The following is a 21,469-nucleotide window of genomic DNA, read 5'->3' as shown; positions in this document are numbered from 1 at the left end:
ACTTCATGTTGAGAGGAATATTGGCTGAGAGGGCTTTTCCCGATAAATGTTTATACATATTTATTTGGGGGAAACAAACCAGCTTTATTAAAGGGTTCAACAGATAGACTGATAAACAACTTCAGTACTATTCAGTTGTTCTGGGTATGTTGTCAGCCGCCCACAGAAAAGGAGAGAGATGGAGAGAGATAGAGAGACAGAGAGAGAGAGAGAGAGAGATAGAGAGACAGAGAGACAGAGAGAGAGAGAGAGAGAGAGAGAGAGAGAGAGAGAGAGAGAGAGAGAGAGAGAGAGAGAGAGAGAGAGAGAGAGAGAGAGAGAGTAAAGAGGAGAAGGTCCCATCTCAGACTCGGCCCACAGAACTCCAGCAGAAGAAGGACCAGCACTGTCTCAGCTCCTGGCCTCACAGACCCCTCCGCCTCCCCTCCGCCTCCCCTCCGCCTCCCTTCTGACCTCCATGGCAATCCTTTCTTCACTCCCTCCTCCTCCCCTGTCTCTGCCATCTGTAAATTAGATGGCCTCCAAATATAACCTAAAACAGCTCTTTGTGTTTCTGCTGACAACAAGGCTGTTCATTGGGACTGTGCTGAGGCATTCCTCCCCATCGACAGTATGAGAAGGTTAGGAGAGAGGAGCCATGGAGCTTTGAGACGGACACAATATTCAAGGAATCCAGCAGACACTAAATCACACTGTCTCCTTGTTACGGCTGCCGACCATTTTTCAGTCCTATTTCCTCATTTAGATGTCCAACTATCCTATTCTAGATGTGTGTGATAGTAACTCTCAGATGCTCTCTGGTCCTGAGTCAGACAGGGGAGGGACAGCCTCCACCCTCCACGTAAGCTGCATCGTCATCCATCGACCTGCATAGTCTCCTTCCTCTGTCTCTGTCCATCTTTTCCTCTCATACATCAATCTACTCTCCCTTTTAACTTGATTATGTACACATACACACACACTCACTGAAACACACACAGTTACTGACAAATACACACACACACACCCTGGAATGCTACTCATTTAGCTGATTCAAGATGGCCTCTGGCCAAGAAGGCCTTTTCAGTGATCACAAGCAGTCCCGGAACAACACGAAAGCTGAATTCCTTTCTGGACACAAACAGCCGTGCCCATGTATGATGCTAAGACACAACTGAGTGGATCCTGGCATTGTGGAAGTAACAGCTTACTGGGTAGATTAGTGGTTGGAGCAGACAGAATATTGGGTAAGGGAGAAAAGCGTCTAGGGAGGTCAGTTCACTAGGAACCTGGCTGGTCACGATGCTGGCATAGAGTCTTTGTCCAGACACCAAGAAGTCCACCTAATCCATGACATGAGTCCAGATGTCTCTCTCTCTCTCTCTCTCTCTCTCTCTCTCTCTCTCTCTCTCTCTCTCTCTCTCTCTCTCTCTCTCTCTCTCTCTCTCTCTCTCTCTCTCTCTCTCTCTCTCTCTCTCTCTCTCTCTCTCTCTCTCTCTCTCTCTCTCTATCTCTCTCTCTCTCTGTCTCCATGTGTTTCTGGGAACAGCTCTCCTGGGTTCCAAACTTCCGACACAGACCTCTGCTCAGCTGCCTCCACATCCAGAGCTGTTCCATTTCAATTAATCTATCTGCTTGGTCAGGAGGACAGTACAGTGTGTGTGTGTGTGTCTGTGTGTGCATGTGAGGACATGCCAGTTTATGCTCATGAGTACTTTTCTCTGGGTGTGTTCAAGCACAGATGTGACTCAACGTGCAGTAAGAGAGCTGTGGGTTTGGAGGGCTCAGTGTCTCCTGGGTCTGGAGGGAACGGCTGGAGCGCTGCTCTGGATATGAAGCTGAATCAACGCTGACAGACTCCAGATCATCAGGGATTAATCATCCATCCAGCCTCTTTCCATCTATTCAGTCACCCATGCATCTATTCACTCCTCTATCCATCCATCCAACCATCCATCCATCCATCCATCCATCCATCCATCCAACCTACCCTGGGAGTGTACTGCAGTCTTGGTGTCAGATTCCATACAGGAAGTTCCAGATGTCCTCTCAGGAACATTGGTTTTTATTGGCCCGCTAAACATCTACAAGTCTCCCACGCTATGACATCATCCCCCTGACGGTTCTCATGGCTTTCATCCCCCAGAAGCCCCTGCTCCAACCATGTTCTATACCATTTACTGCACAATAGATTGCAACACACACCCACCCACACGCCCTTCTAAATAATGTGGTTTGCTGATTCCAATGTTTTTAGCACCATGTGTGCTGAGGGGCGGTCTCAGATCAAACACCTCCCACAGTGACTCCTCCCTCTGAGGTCACCGGGTTCACTTCCTGTTCTGTCTCAGGGCCAGCAACACCCACAAGAGACATCATCTCTGGAAAATATACTACCTCTGTATTATTTTTTTCTCTCCTAAAACTCTGTCTCTAAAAGCTATTTCTGGTAAATACAGTACAATATTATCATTTCATATATTATTAGAATTTAAATAATCTCGTTAGCATTATCATAATAATGCTATGCCATATAAACCATCTTTGGTAAATGTACCTTCAGTACACAAAATAATATTATTGATAATGTTAACATTGTGACTTTCCCTACATAAACAATCTCTGAAAATGCTACCTTGTCTTAGACAATGCCCACAGCTAGGAACACCACCAGAATACTACCACTACCTTTTCTGTAGTCATGTATGAACGTGGTGTTGTTAGAGACACCAGGAGGAGATACCGGGAGACAATCCCTGAGAAAGCATTTCTCTCTCAAGCACTGTCTTACAGCAGGAAAATCAAGGCCTGGATGGAGAGACCCCACCATCCCCTGAGGTCTCTCCTTGCCCCCTCTCTCTTTCCTTCCTTGCCCCCTCTCTCTTTCCCTCCTTGCCCTCTCTCTCTTTCCCTCCTTGCCCCCTCTCACCTTCCCTACTTCCCGCCTCTCTGCATCTTCCCGCCTCTTTACTTCCTCACCATGTAGATAACGCCTTCCCACTGATGCAGCTGCGTCCTCCACTGAACACCAAGCCTGTCCAATATCACATACCGCCACCGATGGGATGATCATAAGATGATCATGTGATCCTCATGTGACTTACATGTAATAAAACAAGTAATCACTTCTAAACAAAATGTAAGACTTGAAAGAGATTTGCATTGATTCGTGATACTCTACCCCAGACAGATTACCAGATAGATAAATTACCAGATTCGATTACCGGATATGTACAGCACATTACCAGATGTATAGAGTATCACATCCATTTCAAATAATAAACCATTTGAAAGTGTTGGGACAGTGTCATTCTGCTAGGCTTCCTGTACGTGTTAGCAGTACCCTTTTAATGTGAACAAGGTGCGCCTGGCACAACGTACCTCTTCCAGTCTGATGCCAGCATGATGGATGGACTGAACTGGGTGGAGTGTGTGTGTGTGTTCTGGTGGAGGGTCTGGTCTGGCGCGCAGATGATGCAGGACTGGTCTGGCTACAGGCACACATACACACATCAACAGCCCTCAGGGGGCCTCAGTGTTGACAGTCTTAGATCCTGTGTGTGTGTGTTTGTGTGTGTGTGTGTGTGTTTGTGTGTGTGTGTGTGTGTGTTTTGAGCATTTCTGTTGCTGCACTGAGAACAACACAAGGAAATGACAACATTCACAAACAATCCCTTTCAAACACATCACTTTGAACAGGGCCAAGGACACAAATGACAGAATTGAGGCGTCTAGTGTGTACGTGTTTGTGTATTAATGTGGGTATCTATAGCTTCTTGACATTTCTCTCTCTCTCCCACACTCCTCCCTGCTGACTCCCCCATTCCATCTTCCTTTCTCTGATGCCTCACAACAACTGCCATGTCCCATGACCTCACAGTCAAATACCTCCATTCCTGCCCTCCTCTTCTCTTCTAACCCCCACCCCTCCTCAGACCTCCTCAGACCTCCTCCTCTCTCTGCTCTCTGCTATCTCTGTACTAAACACAGCCCTGTCCTTACCGACCACAGAGGCTACAGCATTAACAAGATGACCAATGTGGTTCTAATTACCCCAGGACAGGGTTCATGACATCCTGTAGCAAAGGTAGCTTGAAGGACGGAAACCACAACAAATCAAGGAGTGTGAAAAACATGGAGGCTCCGGTGTTTGGGAGTGAGTGTGTGTCTCAGAGGCGCCACGGCTCACCCCTTGAGCAAGGTCAGGAGGTCAAGGGGTCACGACCTTGGATCACGGGACATGAGTGGATACTTTATGTGATGTCACACCTGTCCTCACGAGGCTTGGTAGTGATCACCGGTTGACCCCTGGGGGAGGTTTCTCTCCTGTTCTATTACATGGAAGGGCTTCAGCAGGTCTGCATGTCCACAGGCTCCCCCGAGTAAAGCTTGGAAATAAACCAGTGGGGAGCTGAGCTCAGTTCAACCCCAGAACCCTGTTTGCTCTGTGAAGCTGCTGGGGCACCAGCGAACCATCAACATACTCGTGAAATGTTCATGACCTGGCTGTGAAAACACATGTGCACCCACCGCTCCCTCCCTCACACACATGCACACACTCATAGATACCCCCCGACACACACACACACACACACATGCCACATCTGCTGCCCTGATCACGGAGAGAGCAGCCTGAAATCAGCCAGGTCCGTAGGGGATCTGTGGCAAGAATCAGCTCGCTAAACTGAACCCAGCCTCCGGAAGAACTCAAATCAGCAAACGTAGAAAGACTTCCTGCCTTTTTGTTGTTGTTTTTTTACAGTAAGACCCCTCCTCTATAGCCAGGGGGATTTAGCCAGCCTCTCCATGAGCAAGTTGCTGTGTCTCCAGACAGACGAGGTCTTCATGGTAGGCCAGCTAGCAGACAAGCCCCTTGTGACTGCTGAAAGGTGATGTCGGAAGATAACATCTTCACATGGCTCTCATCTGCACGCTGCATCTGCCTCTCAAACAAGCATTCACTCCACTACGGTTGGCGAACACTCACGCCACCACGGTTACACCACCAAACCTACACTGTGGCTGCTAAGCTCAAGATCACGTACTGTTATACTGATAACCCGTCTGTGAAAACAGAACATCCTGTGTGTAGCACCTCGGTCTTCCTTCTCTTCACACTCTCTGAGCAGTGACTTCCTGTTCTCTAACGTCCCCCATCTTTCAGTAGTAGTACTAGACCAAGTCTAGAAGCTAGTGTCTCAAACAACATTGCCCTGTTATGCTGTTCTAAGTCTATATACCGAGCCTAACCCTGTAGTCGAAAACCGCTTTCTCCTCCTCTTTCTTCTGGCTGGTCTGGTTGAAACATTGTGCCCCTGACACATCTGATAGGACAGACCATAATGTTCCAGCCAAACAATCAAATGCATTAGCACAAATCACATAGAGGATCTGACCTCATATGCATGTTTCTGTACAGAGATTAAATTCTGGACTCATGGTTCACTTGAGAGGCATCTGGATAAGAACACATTTAGCAGAGTGTTTCTAGTTCCTTCCCTGTCTGTATCGCATACACCTTATGACATACTTCACCAGTGTTAAATATGTTCTTACAACTACTGGTAAAACTATTCTTTAGATATTTCACTTCCAAAACCTTTTTAAAGCTCCATACAGATGCTTCTGTAAGTGGTTGTGACAATTTTGACTTGAAATACTCTGCAACCTATCCCAGCTGTTTGGATAGTTTCCAATGCTGTAACTATGTCTGCCGGCATAGTCCAGTTGTTTGATCCTGCTGATGTTAAGCTATGACAAGCCAGATTCTCCCACAGCTGATAGTACTCACACATCACTTCATAAGGTTTTAACCCAACTGCTCCTCGGATTGGAGCAAAGCAATGGACTGCACTGACTAAGACCTCTAAACTGGCCAACACTGTAGCCATGGATACCACTTCAACTGTACATGTGATAAGATTAGCTGATCTCATCTGGTGTGTGTCGCTGGCATGTTGGGCTTGAACAAGAACTGGATGGTTAGAAGAACACACAGTGGTTGATCCAAAGCTGCTGCTTCCCACTAAAGCTGTCTGGAGTGACTTCATCTCTCAGAGGACCCATCTCTGAATGGATCTGGTTTATGACTAGAGGAGAAGCCTGGGGGTCGTAGAGCGTTGAAATCAGCCAACGTATGAGAGGAGAAGAAGAAAGGACAGTCGGTCCTCCGGCGGAGGAATGTCTTTTTTTAGTTTCCAAGTATGGAGGGAGAGAGTCTGCAGGAGATCTGACGCATCAGCCCGACAATTTATGACTGAGAGTGTGTGTGTAGAGAACATGTTAGTAGGGGGAGTGTTAGTTTGTCTGTGTGAGTGTGTGTGTGTGTGTGTGTGGGGGGGGGGGGGGGGTGGAGACTCCCTATGCCAGGGGAAGGGCGTGGCATTCGGCCTCTCCCTCATCCACACTCCCCTTCATTCCCTACATTGTCCTCTACCCTCTCTGATCACCAGTCTATTTATGAAATGGACTATTATCCACAAAGTAATTGACACTGGTGGCAGAAGCCCTCACTAATAGTCCAGCTTAATGAAAATGAATCCATGAATAAGAGAAGGCTCCATTACTGTAAAAAAAAACCTCCACTGAGACAGGCTGAGGGCATGGTCTCTTCCGCACATTCATCAGTCCTGTTTAAGCACTGTCTTTTAAAACACACTGCCCTCGCTCCTGCTGGATGAATGGACCAAGCTAGAAAAGGATGGATGGACAGACGGATGGAAGGAGGCAAGGAGGCAAGGAGGGCTGGATGGCTGGACAGGAACACAGGCAGATAGATAGAACTGATATGCAACTGTGAGGATGACATGCTCCCTCTTCAGGAGACTGCTGAGGACTCTACGTGTTGCTGTGTGTGTGTCTGTGAGAGAAGGAGGAAGTGAGTGCATGTGCATGCGTGTCCTCTTCATACGTAGTAACATGCTTCAGGTGTTTCATTACTGTTTGCTTGGACGTTATGATAAGAACACATGGGATCTCCAGTGATACATATGGGACACATAAACACACACACATGCAAGGAGTGGGCTGAACTATACATACAATAAATCTATTAAGGGACCTGGTGTGACCAGTAATAACTTCCACATCGGGAAGCCATTCTAAGGGATAGTGAATTAACTACAGTACAAACACACCACCAGTTCCCACACATGCCAGCAAACACATACATTCACACACATGCACAGAGGCACATTCCCACACACACACACGTTTTGGAGTGTGTGTCTGAAGAGCATGCAAGTCCTCCATTCATACACCAGCAACACCTCTTCAGGACCAGCTTCCACCAGCTTCACTGGTCTGGATCAGTAACCCTGAGGGGGGCTCAAAGTGTGTGGGTTTGCAAATGTCCCTAGTAAGTTCTCTCGGCCCCTCATTGACTGATTGAAGCCAGATGCCCAAAAGACCCTAACCAGAACCTTATGTGCTTCATCGTCCAGGAGCTGTGGGGTCAGGTAAGACCTGCAGGGTTAGGTAAGACCTGCAGGGTTATGTAGGACCTGCAGGGTTAGGTAAGACCTGCAGGGTCAGGTAGGAGCTGCAGGGTCAGGTAAGACCTGCAGGGTTAGGTAAGAACCGCAGGGTTATGTAGGACCTGCAGGGTCAGGTAAGACCTGCAGGGTTATGTAGGACCTGCAGGGTTAGGTAAGACCTGCAGGGTCAGGTAAGACCTGCAGGGTTAGGTAAGACCTGCAGGGTCAGGTAAGACCTGCAGGGTTAGGTAAGACCTGCAGGGTCAGGTAGGAGCTGCAGAATTAAGTAGGAGCTGCAGGGTTAGGTAAGACCTGCAGGGCTAGGTAAGACCTGCAAGGTTAGGTAGGAGCTGCAGAATTAAGAAGGAGCTGCAGGGTTAGGTAAGACCTGTAGGGGTAGGTAAGACCTGCAGGGTTAGGTAAGACCTGCAGAATTAAGTGGGAGCTGAAGGGTTAGGTAGGACCTGCAGGGTTAGGTAAGACCTGCAGGGTTAGGTAGGAGCTGCAAGCTGTGTGGGTGTGGCTAAGCAGAAGCTGCTTCTCTATCCCAGGTGGAGTATAGACATAGGCCTACACAGTACAGAACATGGGGTCCATATCCAAGCCCCTGAGTATACCAGTAAAAGAAAGTAAACCAATTCTAAGTATTCTGGTTCTGCAACACATCCTGGGTGAGAGGGGGCGCTGGGCTAAGTGAGGAGACCTGTGTCTGTGAGCGGTAATCATTGCTAATGTGCGACCTTCAAATCTCCAGCTGCATCTCTAACTCAATTCTCTAATGACAGTCACGAGCTTGCGTCACATGTGAGTGTAGGAATCTGAGCATCAGACGGAGCACTTCACGCTGTTGACTTTACAACTAGAGCATCGCTGGAGCTGCGGAGAGTTCCCAGAGGTGAGCGGTGATTTCCTACGTCTCTGAACCAGCTCAACATAACTTACAAAATAATGCTCTGTTCAGACACCTCCCCAACACACCACATATTAAATCAATGGGTTTATGAATTAGTAATCCGGTGAAAATCAAGGGAGCCATTGAAGATGGACTGATAGGGGGGAGGGGGAGATGTTATTAAAGATGTGCCCAAGTGTACACATGAATTGCAATAATTACCCTTCAATTTATTGTAAGCCTCAGTATTGACATTGTAAATGGGACATGAGCCTCTTCACCCCTCCCACGCACCACTCCAAACACTGCGCTCCTAAGGCTAATTCTAATGGCTAACTGTCTGGTGTGAAGTTGAAGCGGGCTGAGGCGCCCGTCCCGCCGCAGTTGAAGCATTCTGCTATAACTGTGTTTCCGTCAGAGCCATCTCTGACAGCAAGATAGACTTTCAGACGCCAATCAGCATGTTTCACACAGGCAGCCTTTCCAAACACTTAAATTTGCTTGCAGATTGCGGACAACTGAAAAACGAAAGGGTCACTCTAACCTAATGGATGCTTCCACTATTCATACATAATTTAGGCAGGCATAGGCAACAGCGGTCAGTCGGTCCTTGTGTTTTTACAAGATGCGCACAGCAAGCGGCCAGGACGCACACAATAAAAACAAATGCTCTGCGGTGGCAATACACGACAACATAGCATTTGAACATATTTCGAGGTAACGAAACAACTTACCAAGTGTTGTTAATTTGAAATGCGTTAGACCCAGCATCGTTCTCAGACACTAGAGCCTCAGATGCTTTAACTCTTCCCTCCGACTTGCGAAATTCTACTAAGGCTCAGCTCTCTTGAGGCATTAGAGGTGATTGACCCGCTCTGAGAATCTAGCAGGCATTTCCTGTAAGCAAGTTCTGTTTGAAGTGTTCTAATCGTTAAAAGCGCAGACGCGTGTGGCAGTTGTCCATATAGGCTCTCTCTCTTTCACTCTCTCTTTCTTTCTCTCTCTCTGTAATGCACTGCGGACGAAACCGAGACGCGAAGGAGGAGGAATGATAAGTTTGCTCAGACGGCTTGAGGCTATGAGCGCTTGAGCGGCGGTTTGTGGGGGCTGGCTTGCCAACCCATGGGAAAATCTTACCAGGCAAATAAGACCAGTGGCTGTCTGACAGAGACCTCTGGAAATCAGGACTGTCAGAAACTCTGATATAATGCAGCTAAATCCTCAACATGGTTTAGAAAGTTTGAAATCCTGCTTACTTCCTATTAATCCACCAAACTAACTCAATGACAAGAACAATCGGATAAAAACCAGGAACACAAGTCAGTCCAACAAGCCCAGTGGGCTATCCGTGCTGACAGTACAAAACTGTCAAAGAAAACATTTGTTCGGTTATAATGTTCCTCAGATTTTTTTTCTCTTGAGCCTCCTTCTGGCCTTTGAGGAAATTTCCTATAGAGAGCTTATGTTCATTTGTATAACCCATATATGTACTGTGTTGTTACAGTTGGAACAGCCCAGGGTTAGGGTCAGGCAACCCTGGGCTGGCTGTACCATGGCTGGCTGTTCAAGACCTGGGTGAACCAGGGCTGGCTATACATGGTTAAGGTATACCAGGGCTGCAACAATACCGCTGGATCTGATCATGCCACTCTGACTCTTCAGCCTGACAGTACAGAGTTATGTCAAGCGTGCCTAGTATGGTTTACACATATATACTCTCTCTCACCCCCCCCCCACCCCCCCCCCACACACACACACACAATCACACTCAGAAGGATAGAAATCACACGATAACACATATAGCGGAGACAGTCAGAGGTTTATTGATCTTGGATCATGTTTTCAAATGATGACTCACTGCCCTCCAATTGCATTGTCAAATGTATTGCTGGCATTTGCTATCTTCTCAGAGTTTTTTCCCTGTCATTCTCTCTCAGGGAAGACCTGTGACCATTGCAAGGCTGGCTCACTTTTTCCTGAACATCTGCTATGATAGCCTGAGGAATCCGAGGCTTTTTCGTTCCCTCACTGCAGATACGTACTGCAAAGTTCCTCGCCCGATGCGAACTCTGAAGCTGAAACCCACAGGACAAAGTATCAGAGTGGATCTCAGGAACTCCCTGAGAATGAGACAGTTTACAGAAGGCCTTCCTGTGTCTCCTGCCCTGCAGATATCTCCCCGGCTGCTCAGGAAGACTCTGATTAGTGTCCCTGTTTTTGTCCCTCCACCCCACCGGTATCCTCCCCCTGCAGAGAGACCAGACACTTACAGACCGATGTGTGTGTGAGTCTGCGTGTGTGTTTGTATCTGCATGAGCGAGTGTAATGCATGTGTGGAACCGTGTGTGTGTGTATACATATACTGTACATGTTCTGGGCTGCTCTACAGACGACCTGCGAAGATATGTTTCCTGAACAAATCCTCCTAAATGAAGGAAATGAGTTTGGTTAGTGTAAAATAACAAAAGAAGAGGCAAATATTTGTCTAAGGGGTCGGGTCTCGTCAATGAGCCCACAGCCCTACGGTAAATCCTGCTGTAAAACCTAGACACTCAGGTCACGGGTGTTCATTGTTAAGCTATGGAAGCTGTAACATTGGGCAAAGTGTTGGAGATGGTGTGTGGCTCTGTTTGTATGTTTTGGTTTACGTGTGTAAAGCTACTATTAAAAGCATGAGCCTACTCCTGCCTGTTACACCTGCTCCTCTCCCATATGTGTGTGTTTGTGTATGGGGTGGGAGGTGAGTTTGTGTGTTTGTACGTTAGTGTATTGGATGCCTGTTAGATGTTGAAACACGTTGCCCCTTCAGATGCTGCATTCTAAAAATCAGTGATTTGATTTGGGAAGCCAGGCTTTTAAGCAGAGACCCTGTAAGCAGAGCGGACACTGGCCACGCCGGGTCTGCTTCGGAGGACGATGTCACTCAGGAACTCATCAAACAATAAAACCTCTTGTTAATGTGGACGAGTAAGATAGGAGAGACTGGACTCAGGAAGTCCACTTTGAATGAAATGATGAGATTAGAGCAGGGAGAGAAAGGAAGAGTGAAAGATAGAGGGAGGCAGAAGGCTGCATGGTCAATGTTTTTATGTTTAGGGCACTTAATGAAGATGGAGATAGTACTTTCTATGCGATGGGACAGCAAGAGGTAGAGACACCGAACACCCTGACAAAGTCACAGACGACACACTGAGCAAAGAGGTTAGCATTGAGCGATGGGATGTCTTCATCCTCTCAGATTGCTTTTCTTTTGATCTCTCGGTGTCTTCATCTTTCCCTTTCTTTCTTCCTCTTATTTTTAAATTAACTTTTTAAAATGCTTTCTCTCTGTCTGCCTTCCTCTTTCTTTCTCTCTGAGAGGGACTCATGTGGGTCCTGACCCTCTGGTCTTTTAGGGGCGGGGCCTTCTTGAGGGAAAGCAGAGCATGCTCTCCAGAGGGGTAATACCACAGAGACAAGTATCAACTCACTTTTTCCATTTTGCTCTCTCTCTCTCTCTGTTCCTCTCTCTATTTCTGTCCTTCTCCACATCCTTCCCTCTCTCTCTTTCTCTCTATCCCCACCCCTGTCTCTGTCGGCTCTGTTCAGATTTAGTTGCAGTATATTTACACAGTTTGTTTAAAACACGACAACAAACTTCAGCAAACAGGAAATTACTTTAAAGGAAAGGCAGCTATGGTTACCAGGGTGATGAGTGAATCAAGCTTCACTTCCTGGGTATGAGACATCTCAGCCAATTAGAGCCTGTAAACACAAGGGCTCTGCCCGACTATGGCCCTATCACACTATGGAAGTTGCTCTGCTACATCCGTAGCCTTATCCTGTGCATGCCCCCTGCTTCATTCCTGGCTTGTGACAAGCAGCAACACTCGATCAACGGAGATGTGACCCTCAAGGCACCCCACCAGGAGGGCCCCAAATTCTGTTGTATACCAGTCGTTCACTTCTACATCCAACCCTATCCCTTCCCCCTCACACACCTCTTTCCCTCGACCCATTCTTTCTTGGACTTTGTCAACATGGCCTCTGAGCTACGGTTACAGCAGGGTCACAGACCTGTTGACTGACTGACTGACTGACGCTCACTGATCCTGTGTGTGATGTGGAGCTTAAAGTCTAACATCACATCAATCTCCATCCCCCTTTTCTCTTCCCTTCCAGAGAATACAGTAGTGTCCAACTAGTGAAAACACATTCATGGCAACTCTATAGTGACGGTGAGTGTAGAATATAAGGTTGTGCCCAGTCCCTCCCTAGCACTTCTCCTTTGTAGAAAGCTACACTGGAGGGGCAGTCTAACTACTCAAGACATGCTTGATTCGGTTTACCCTGTGAGTAGAACTTGCACTTTCGTGTCTTATCCTCTGGGTCCATAATGCGTGTCAAGATAAATCAAACACATCCCATCTATGTGAACTATGTGAGCTATGTAGCCGACCCAGCACTACCAGCAACCAGTTGTTCATCACCTGTCACTGACCAGCATGATCACATAATGGGCCTCATGCAACTCATTCATAATGCATATGTGTATGTGTGTTGGTGTGTGTAGGTGTGCGTGTACACACGCACATGCGTATGTGTGTGTGTGCAAGCTTAATCTAGTGAGCTCTCATTGTTGAGGGCTTCCTGTGCAGACCCTACAACTGAGTGAGGAAGGGAGGGATCATATTTGTCATAAGTTGACATATCTTTCACTACTTTTCTAGAAACAAAAAGAACACTTTTCTTCTTTCAAACAAACACGTAGCGTAGTCACTTCATGTCCCTGGCAATTTTATAAACTGAGCCACCCTTCCTCCAGTCATGAGGAAGTGACATCATTCTGTACCCTAAGCCAGCTTTTGCTGTGGACTCACGTGATCAGAGACTGAACTCTGTCATTGTTCTACTTTCCTCATCTCCTCCCTGGGAGGACAACCCTTCCCCTCATTGTACATTTCAAATGTGTCACTGATCTGTCTTTCAGTCCCTTTCTCGCCATTAACAGCAATTCAATCAAATCTCTATTCCTCTCTCTCTTTCTTTTGTTCTCTTTTGTAATCACTCTTCCTCCTGTTTTCTCTCTTTCTCCTAGCTGGCCTGCCCAGCTGTGTTCTACCAGGTCTGTCCAGCAGACAGGCCTCACCACACAGCCAGGCGGAGGAGGGCTCTTGAGGCACCTGTGTTCCCAGCTGGTATGTGGACCCCCCAGCAAACACCATACTCTGGGCAGGCTCTCCTGTCCTTCAGTCCCTTTGGAGTTCTGCAGATTCTCATCCATAATTGTGATTCTGCTCTGTTTAAACTCACTGTGTTTTTACAACGTAGCAATGGGAATGTCTATTGAACATACCTCTGTGTCCTTAATGTGACTGCTGTGGGCTGGATGTGGGCTTTTTTCCTGCAGTTGGTGCGGTGGTCTGTTAAGTTATTCCAAGCTCCTCCTTCTAGAGGTGTTTGTATGTGTGCGTGTGCGTGTGTGTGTGTGTGTGGGGGGGGGGGGGCGGGGGCGCTGCATGCAGACCCCTGGCTAGGAATCCAACTCACCCCTCACCCTCACCCACTCTAAGAGCAGGAAATCGCTCCAATATGGGCCACAGTGTGGCCCTTTGAGCCCCTGGGGGTGATTTAGAGGTCCTGTCAGCTCTGGGGCTTTAGGTTCACAGGGCAGCAAAGATGGAAGCCATTCTAGAGTCTGTGTGTGTGTGTGTGTGTGTGTGTGTGTGTGTGTGTGTGTGTGTGTGTGTGTGTGTGTCACCAGAAAACGTGGAAGTGTCTTTTTAATTACCCAGAATGGTTTATTTAGAAACAAAGCAAACTCACGTATTTGTAGTACAATTACTTTGTCTAAATATTTGAAGGGAAGCAATTCATTTAAAGTAGTCTTGTCAGCGACTCACATGTCCTGTTAGTCTGAGTAATACTGAGTCAATAAATGAGGCTAAATGTCACGTTTAAAGGGAGGATATTCTCACTATGCTCTATAAAAAGACACTTTTCAGTTTACATCAATATTGTAGAACTGTTAGTTCCAAGATGCAGTCACACTCACTAAACAGAGTGACTCCAGAACTCTGCTTGTGTATCTTGTCTTCTTGGAAAGTGTGCAACTATGCTACCTAGATGGTCAAACAGGCAGACTGCTGCTGCGCTGTGATGTTCAGCAGGAGGGCTTGTTTACACTGGGCATAGTTCACTACCTTGTGGGGATCATTTCTTTGAGTGCTTCTGAGGGTTCGAGCCACTGGCTCTGTTGCTGTCTCCCCCTTCTCCTCCTCTTTCTCCTCTCTTCCTCGTCCATCATGGTATCCTTCTCCTAGTCCTTCTACTCCTTCTTTCTCCTCTTCTTGCTCCTTTTCCTCTTCCTTCTCCTGCTTTTTTCTCCTCGTCCCACCTCCTTCACCTCCTCATCCTTCTCAACCCACTCCTCCACTGTAGTATGTCCTTCGTAAACATCATTACAACCATTTAAAATAAAAACAACTTTAGTCCCAGGATTTATTTTCCTAATGTAAACTCTGGGAATTTAGGATATTTTTAAACAGGGCCAAAGCCTCTATGCTGTTGTCTCACATGAGAGCTGAAGCTATCCTATTTCACTGCTTGCAGGGAGGCCAGAAGGCCAGTCCCATTGCCCCCATAGGGAATAGGGACTGGAAGGCAGTGTGTGTATGTATGTGTGTGCGTGTGTGTGTGTCTGTGTATGTGTGTGAGTTTGTGTGTGTGTGTGTGTATATGAGTGTGTGGCCTTTACTTCATGACCATTGGCCTTGGCGACAATGATCATTCAGTACATTCCGATCCACATCCTTATTCTCTTTGAACTAGAGTATATTTCAAGGACTGACAGAGCCAATGAAATTAGAGCAGTGCATATTGGTCCTTACCTAGACGAAGGGTGCATCTTTGTAGGGTTATACACACCAGAGTATGTATATCCGTTTCCAAGTATTTCATTTGAAGACTGTGTATTCCAAACCACTGAAAAAAACGTGCCTTTCAAACTCTTGTCTGCCACCGTGCGGTGTGAAGAATACATTACAGAAGATCCACAGCACGTCTAAGTTTGACGTAACCATATCCTGCCATGTTGGTTGGTCCAGGAAGTGCCATCGAAGTGGATAAATCTTGTTGTAGAGTGAATGTATTTTTGGTATTCAATACCCTACGTATAACTGTGATATCTAAGACTTATTGAAGTTTGGGTGGTTTCAAGCTCTTTACATACAACTGCTGTCAGAACGTGCAGTAGGATGGCTTCTTTAACGCAGAGAAGTTCGGGCCTGGTGCAGAGGAGGACCGAGGCCACCCGGAATGCAGCTGCCGATAAGGACAGAGTGCCTGGCGAAGAGGATGAAGAGCAGCGACGCGGAGAGGAGGAGGAAGACGACCAGGGAGATTCAAAAGAAACCAGACTTACGTTGATGGAAGAAGTTTTGCTGTTAGGATTAAAGGATAGAGAGGTGTGGTGTTTTGTTGACTTGTTAGACAAGGTAGATAGACACTTTAGAGGGCAGTCACAAGGCTAACATTAGCTAGCTAGCAAGGAATTACGCGTAGTAGCCTACAGTACCTAGGCTAGCTCTAGCACTAAGAACACCAGCTGCTGTGACAGAAAGCACTACAAATGCTACCTTGGTAACTAGCTAAGACTAACGTCAACAATAACTGCACTAACAATACTAATACCATTGGTAAAACGTATAGAAAACGCTAGTCCAAAGCCGTTGCTAAGGTAAATACTAAACTACAGACGTGAGCTCACTCCGCCACTTAATGTTAGCTTGGTAACTATAGCCTATCTTGCTAACGTTTCAATTTGATCACATAATATGCTATTGTTTTTGCCAACTGTGTGCCTGGTTTCTTATTCAGCAACAACCCTTAACCCATGGTCATGTTGTCACAGTATTGTATTTGACCTAGGGACTGTTATTAATTCCTGATAGGGCTATACATCTTTCTGGAATGACTGCATCTCGTCAGGGCTGCGCGGCTGTATGTTGATCGAGTTGGCTCTAAGGGGACGGCTTCAGCTCGAGGCCTGCGGCTTACGGAGGAAAAGCCTTCTGGCTCGCAAGGTAGGCCTTCTTGCATTACGATTGATGCCTGTTAGGTGGTAGCACAATGCTGATAACTGATATATTTCGAAACAGATGTGTGCAGGGTAGAGATGAGAATGTGAAAATAAGTCAGCTAGGTCTGGAGACAAAACGATCTCCACTTGTGTGGCGAAACCAGCTGGGTGTGTCTGCCTGCAGGTGATATTCAAGTGTGACTCGCCCACGGGAGACATGCTGCTGGACGAGGCGCTGAAGCACATCAAGGAGACCCAGCCTCCTGAGACTGTCCAGGGCTGGATAGAGCTGCTGAGTGGTAAGAACACTTGACATTCACCTGAAATTGTAAATGTTCCATGACAAGTACTGGAATGAATGAAATTAAACAATAATAACTCCCCCCCACCCAGGAGAGACTTGGAACCCCCTGAAGCTGCACTACCAACTGAGGAATGTGCGTGAGCGTCTGGCCAAGAACCTGGTGGAGAAGGGCGTGCTCACCACGGAGAAGCAGAACTTCCTGCTCTTTGACATGACCACCCACCCTCTCACCAACAACACCATCAAGCAGCGCCTGGTCCGCAAGGTCCAGGAATCAGTGTTGGAGAAGTGGGTGAACGACCCCCAGCGCATGGACAAGCGGGTCCTGGCACTGATCCTCCTGGCCCACTCGTCAGACGTGCTGGAGAACGTGTTTGCCCCCCTGCTGGACGAGCAGTACGACCTGGCCATGAAGAGAGTGCGGCTGCTGCTGGAGCTGGAGCCCGAGGCAGAGAGCACCAAGCCCAATGCTAACGAGCTCATGTGGGCCGTGGTGGCGGCCTTCACTAAATGATGTTTGTCTGAGCCTGGAACTGATGACCTGCTGGCTGGGGAAGCTGGACTGGTCCTGGTTGTAAATCACATGCTGGCGCTAGAACGCTAGACCAATCATAAACACTGATACGGACTGCAGTATCCATAACCCTCTGTGATGGCTGCCGTGCCACACTGCCATGATTGGCTGATAACAATGATGGTGGAGGGAGGTTACAGTGACGATGATGATGATGATGATGATGATTATGATGACGACGACAATGTAGTGGTCAGGATCCTGGCTTCAAGGGTCATGAGTGACCTCCCTGTGGGTGTCACTGTCTTGACCTTCAAGATGTGGATGATGTAGCTGGGACGTGTGTCTGTAGCTGGGGGTTGTGTCTGTGTTCCACCAAGCAGATGATAGCCAGTATATAGAAGATCCTACATGAGCATTGTTGTTAGTTTTTTTTTTCTATAACTTTCTGACACAGAAAGGTGTGTTATTAGGCATGGGTGATTCTGTTATAAATTATAATTATTGCTTAGTCTTTATCTCTAAGCTGTTTTGCACTTTGGGCAAATTTTCATGTTGAGATGGGTTCATGGCTGGTTGATGACCTTGTTTGTACAATTGAAATATACAGGGTTTAATACTAATCTAGGCCTATTTCTGATCACCATGGTTTCCAAGACACCAAATAATACTCTCACACGTTCAATCCAACTTTTACAGCCCTGTGGTCAGCCCTGTGGTAGACTCTGTGGTCAGCCCTGTGGTAGACTCTGTGGTCAGCCCTGTGGTCGACTCTGTGGTCAGCCCTGTGGTAGACTCTGTGGTCAGCCCTGTGGTAGACTCTGTGGTCAGCCCTGTGGTAGACTCTGTGGTCAGCCCTGTGGTAGACTCTGTGGTCAGCCCTGTGGTAGACTCTGTGGTCAGCCCTGTGGTAGACTCTGTGGTCAGCCCTGTGGTCGACTCTGTGGTCAGCCCTGTGGTAGACTCTGTGGTCAGCCCTGTGGTCGACTCTGTGGTCAGCCCTGTGGTAGACTCTGTGGTCAGCCCTGTGGTAGACTCTGTGGTCAGCCCTGTGGTAGACTCTGTGGTCAGCCCTGTGGTCGACTCTGTGGTCAGCCCTGTGGTAGACTCTGTGGTCAGCCCTGTGGTAGACTCTGTGGTCAGCCCTGTGGTAGACTCTGTGGTCAGCCCTGTGGTAGACTCTGTGGTCAGCCCTGTGGTAGACTCTGTGGTGGCTGCCCCTCTCCAGAGGCCCAGGGAGTCTCCTGCATCAATCCCACTGCTCTTCTCAGCCACACATGGTCCACATGCAGGCCTCCTCTGCTTTAATCACCACTGTCAGCTACCGCCTGTCTTGTAACCCTGTGGTCAAGTCAAACTTGGGGAAAGTGGGCTCGGAAAGTGGAACGAAATGGTGTGTACTAACCCCCCCCCCCCCCCCCCCTCTGAAATATTTTTTGTTTTCAGCCATATTTATGTTTTACTTTCTACTGAGACCATTTTTACTGCTTTCATGTCCATGATCCAGAAATCATCCCCCAAAAGTAGCTTCTTTTGTACGCCATTCTCTGTTCATGTGTTTGGTCCGGTGGTGTCTGCTGCTCTGTGGACTGTACTGCCCTGCTCCGCTCCAGTGCCGCACACAGGAGACCGCTATGATGACAATACAGTCTAGATAGTCTACCAGTGAGGCATGATGACAAGTCCCAGCATGCTCCAGCACAAGCTGCCGTCCCTCTGGTGGAGGTCTGTACCAGTATGGTGATGTGATATTAAAGGGATTTCTATACCCCTCTGTCTGCTTTTATGTGACCACACAATAAAGAGTGGATCATTGAAGTGCCTGAATTCAGCACTGTGAGGCTATCCTGTCATTCCTTCACTGTCTCACGCAGAATGAGCTCTCCTGTTTCAATACGACATATGAAAAGTGTCAAGACAGTCCTAAGAGAGGCCTGTCCTTGAACTAGGCACAGAAGTGGAATAAGACTCAAGTGTTTGGACACTGTTTAATATACATGTGTATATCATCATCAATTACATCAATGCAGATGAGATTTGTGTACAAGATCATGCATCTGTGTCTGACATGAGGCATTGACCATGCCAGTGAAACAACAAATGGCATGGTTGGAAGAAGCTGCAGTCTGCAGAAGGCTCAAACACATGCCCATGTAGACCCCCTCCAGGCATGGTAGCCTACATCCATGGGGTCCAGTTAGGTTCAGGGTTTCCAGTAACCCACTGGTCTGTCAACACAACAGTCTGACCTTCACTGCTTCACGTTCAGCCAACATGTCGTCCATTCAGCCCTGCGTTAGGAACGGTAGATCTGGTAGGCTGTCCTCTCCTCCGTCCATTATGAATGGCGCAAATGCGCCAGCAGGGTACGGGTCTCCAATAGTGACCAATGCAATTCCATCATTATCTCCAAGATAGCCGTTACTTTTCAGGCTCTCTGCAACTGAACGTCATTCAAGGACGCTGCTAATGAGGATGTCATATTTCACTTGAATTTGATCAGGTTCTTGTAGCTATTCATTAGTATCTCCAGCAGCTTGTATCTCCAGTTGACCGACCACTCTAGGCTGTCTCCGATGTTACGCAGCTGATGCGCACAGGCGGTAGTTAGATCTGAAGAAAATGATACAAGTAAGGTTTAGACACGTTCTGTCAGAAAGATTGTTGTTATATATTGTTAAATAAACATAGCTACTAATAATTTTGTTAAATTACATGTGAAATTACATCTGGGTCTCGAGTTTTACCTGTATTCGTCATTTTAATCACGCACAGTTGAACTTGTTGAGATCAAGTTTTGTGTTGACTGCAATAGACTACTACGTTCCCTGTGTCTCTTTATATAGGTCCGTGTGGTTTAACAAGAAGAGCAACTATAGTCTAATGATAGTCTGTCCGTTTATATAGCTTCGGTGACGTAAGGCGAGGTCCCAGTTCCTCCTCCTCACTGGGCTAGGCAAGCGTTTACAATGTTTACACACAAACTCCCCGCGTGAGTTGCAAGGGTAGAACAGAACACAGAGATTTTCCATGAATGAAATCAATGACTTGTTTGTGTGATACAGAATAGCCACTGCCACTGATAATGCCGGGTTTCCCAGATTCGTTAAGATTCTAAGATCTTCTTAGGAACGTTCTAAGAGCGCTCTAGAACGCTCTTAGAACGTTCCTATGAAGCGTTAAGAGCTTCTTAAGGAATCTGGGAAACCCGGCCAATTCCAGTATTAACATGCTATCAGAGAACATCTGGAGGTGTGTGTGTGAGAGTGAGGTTCAAGCCTCAAACCTGGAGTAATTAGACAACTGTAATTAGACATTGGATTAGGGGTATTCATAAATTAAACAAAAAAATGAAACACAAATAACACCACTGTAAAAATATGAAGTCATTAAAAAATTAAATAATGAATGGACCAAGAGGTTAACTAGATGATTGCCATTCCTGACCCAGACTCAAAGACAATCAGCTATGTACTTTGTACAGCCAGAAGTGACAGTTACAGGAACCCAGATACAGGTGTGAACAAAACATGTTGTGAGATGATGTTCTGCTACAGTCCAGTCAAGAATGAGTCCCTGCATGCTTATATAAACCTGTTGTAAAAATAAATTAGGATTGCTCAATGTACAATCTGCTTGATGACAGGAGCGCTGAGGAGACAGGAGCATGTCCCCATCCTAGACCCAGGGTTTGGGTGATAAGCTGTTTGAACACAGTAACTAGTACAGAGAGATAACAACATTATATCAACAATATCCTACTGGACGATATAGATGACATACATGCCATGTAGATAGGTAGAGCTCAGTGGTTAGAGCATCTGACTGCAGATCAAGAGGTTGTTCAAGTCCCCCTGTTTAGGTCGCTGTAGATAAAAGCGCTGGCCACATAAATACACTATTGTAATTTAATACATGATGTACCTTTTGAACAGAGTGGCCTTTGCCTTCTGACACCACTCTGATTTTCTAAAGCACTATTCTGCTTGCCTAACTTCATTGTTGCTATTCACATTGCTGAGAGAGAGAGAGAGAGAGAGAGAGAGAGAGAGAGAGAAAGAAAGAAATGCAAAAAGAAGTGCAAAATCAATGTAATCATATTAGCCACTGTTAAATAGAGGAACATTCTAAATGAGTCGTATTAATTACTGTGGCGAGAAATCAGGTCTAAATGTGATACACCTCTATCCTCTTTTATGAGGTGCAAGACAGAAATTACATGTGTTTCCTCAGACAACACCAGTTT

At 46.9% G+C, this 21,469-nt stretch overlaps 2 protein-coding genes and 1 long non-coding RNA gene across 5 annotated transcripts in view; 2 read left to right on the top strand and 1 right to left on the bottom strand.

Moving 5' to 3' along the window:
- The window catches only part of itga1 (integrin, alpha 1), a 25,435-nt gene extending 16,023 nt beyond the window's left edge, over positions 1–9,412 (bottom strand). For 2 of the 3 annotated variants that reach the window (XM_084687433.1, XM_084687434.1), the window contains exon 1: positions 9,081–9,412. In XM_084687433.1, the coding sequence (XP_084543559.1) occupies positions 9,081–9,117 (37 nt within the window). In that variant the 5' untranslated portion in view covers positions 9,118–9,412. The remainder of the gene's footprint in view (positions 1–9,080) is intronic. The other variant, XR_014740977.1, reaches the window with a different exon arrangement.
- On the top strand, positions 8,268–10,999 carry LOC146236285 (uncharacterized). The gene is made up of 3 exons (XR_014740978.1): positions 8,268–8,349; positions 9,851–9,951; positions 10,284–10,999. It is a non-coding gene; the product is annotated as an uncharacterized LOC146236285 (long non-coding RNA).
- A 4,417-nt stretch (positions 11,000–15,416) lies between these two features.
- golph3b (golgi phosphoprotein 3b) lies at positions 15,417–19,054 on the top strand. The gene is made up of 4 exons (XM_084687898.1): positions 15,417–15,791; positions 16,278–16,409; positions 16,590–16,704; positions 16,799–19,054. Exons 1-4 carry the CDS (start codon positions 15,582–15,584, stop codon positions 17,221–17,223), a joined length of 882 nt encoding a protein of 293 aa, XP_084544024.1. The 5' UTR covers positions 15,417–15,581; the 3' UTR covers positions 17,224–19,054.
- The last annotated feature ends 2,415 nt before the right edge of the window (positions 19,055–21,469 follow it).

Source organism: Hypomesus nipponensis, chromosome 22 (genome assembly GCF_054491055.1).
Source record: "Hypomesus nipponensis isolate SF chromosome 22, ASM5449105v1, whole genome shotgun sequence".
Classification (NCBI taxonomy): Eukaryota; Metazoa; Chordata; class Actinopteri; order Osmeriformes; family Osmeridae; genus Hypomesus; species Hypomesus nipponensis.
Note: the sequence above shows the minus strand (reverse complement) of the source record. Positions and strands in the feature narration are given on the sequence as shown.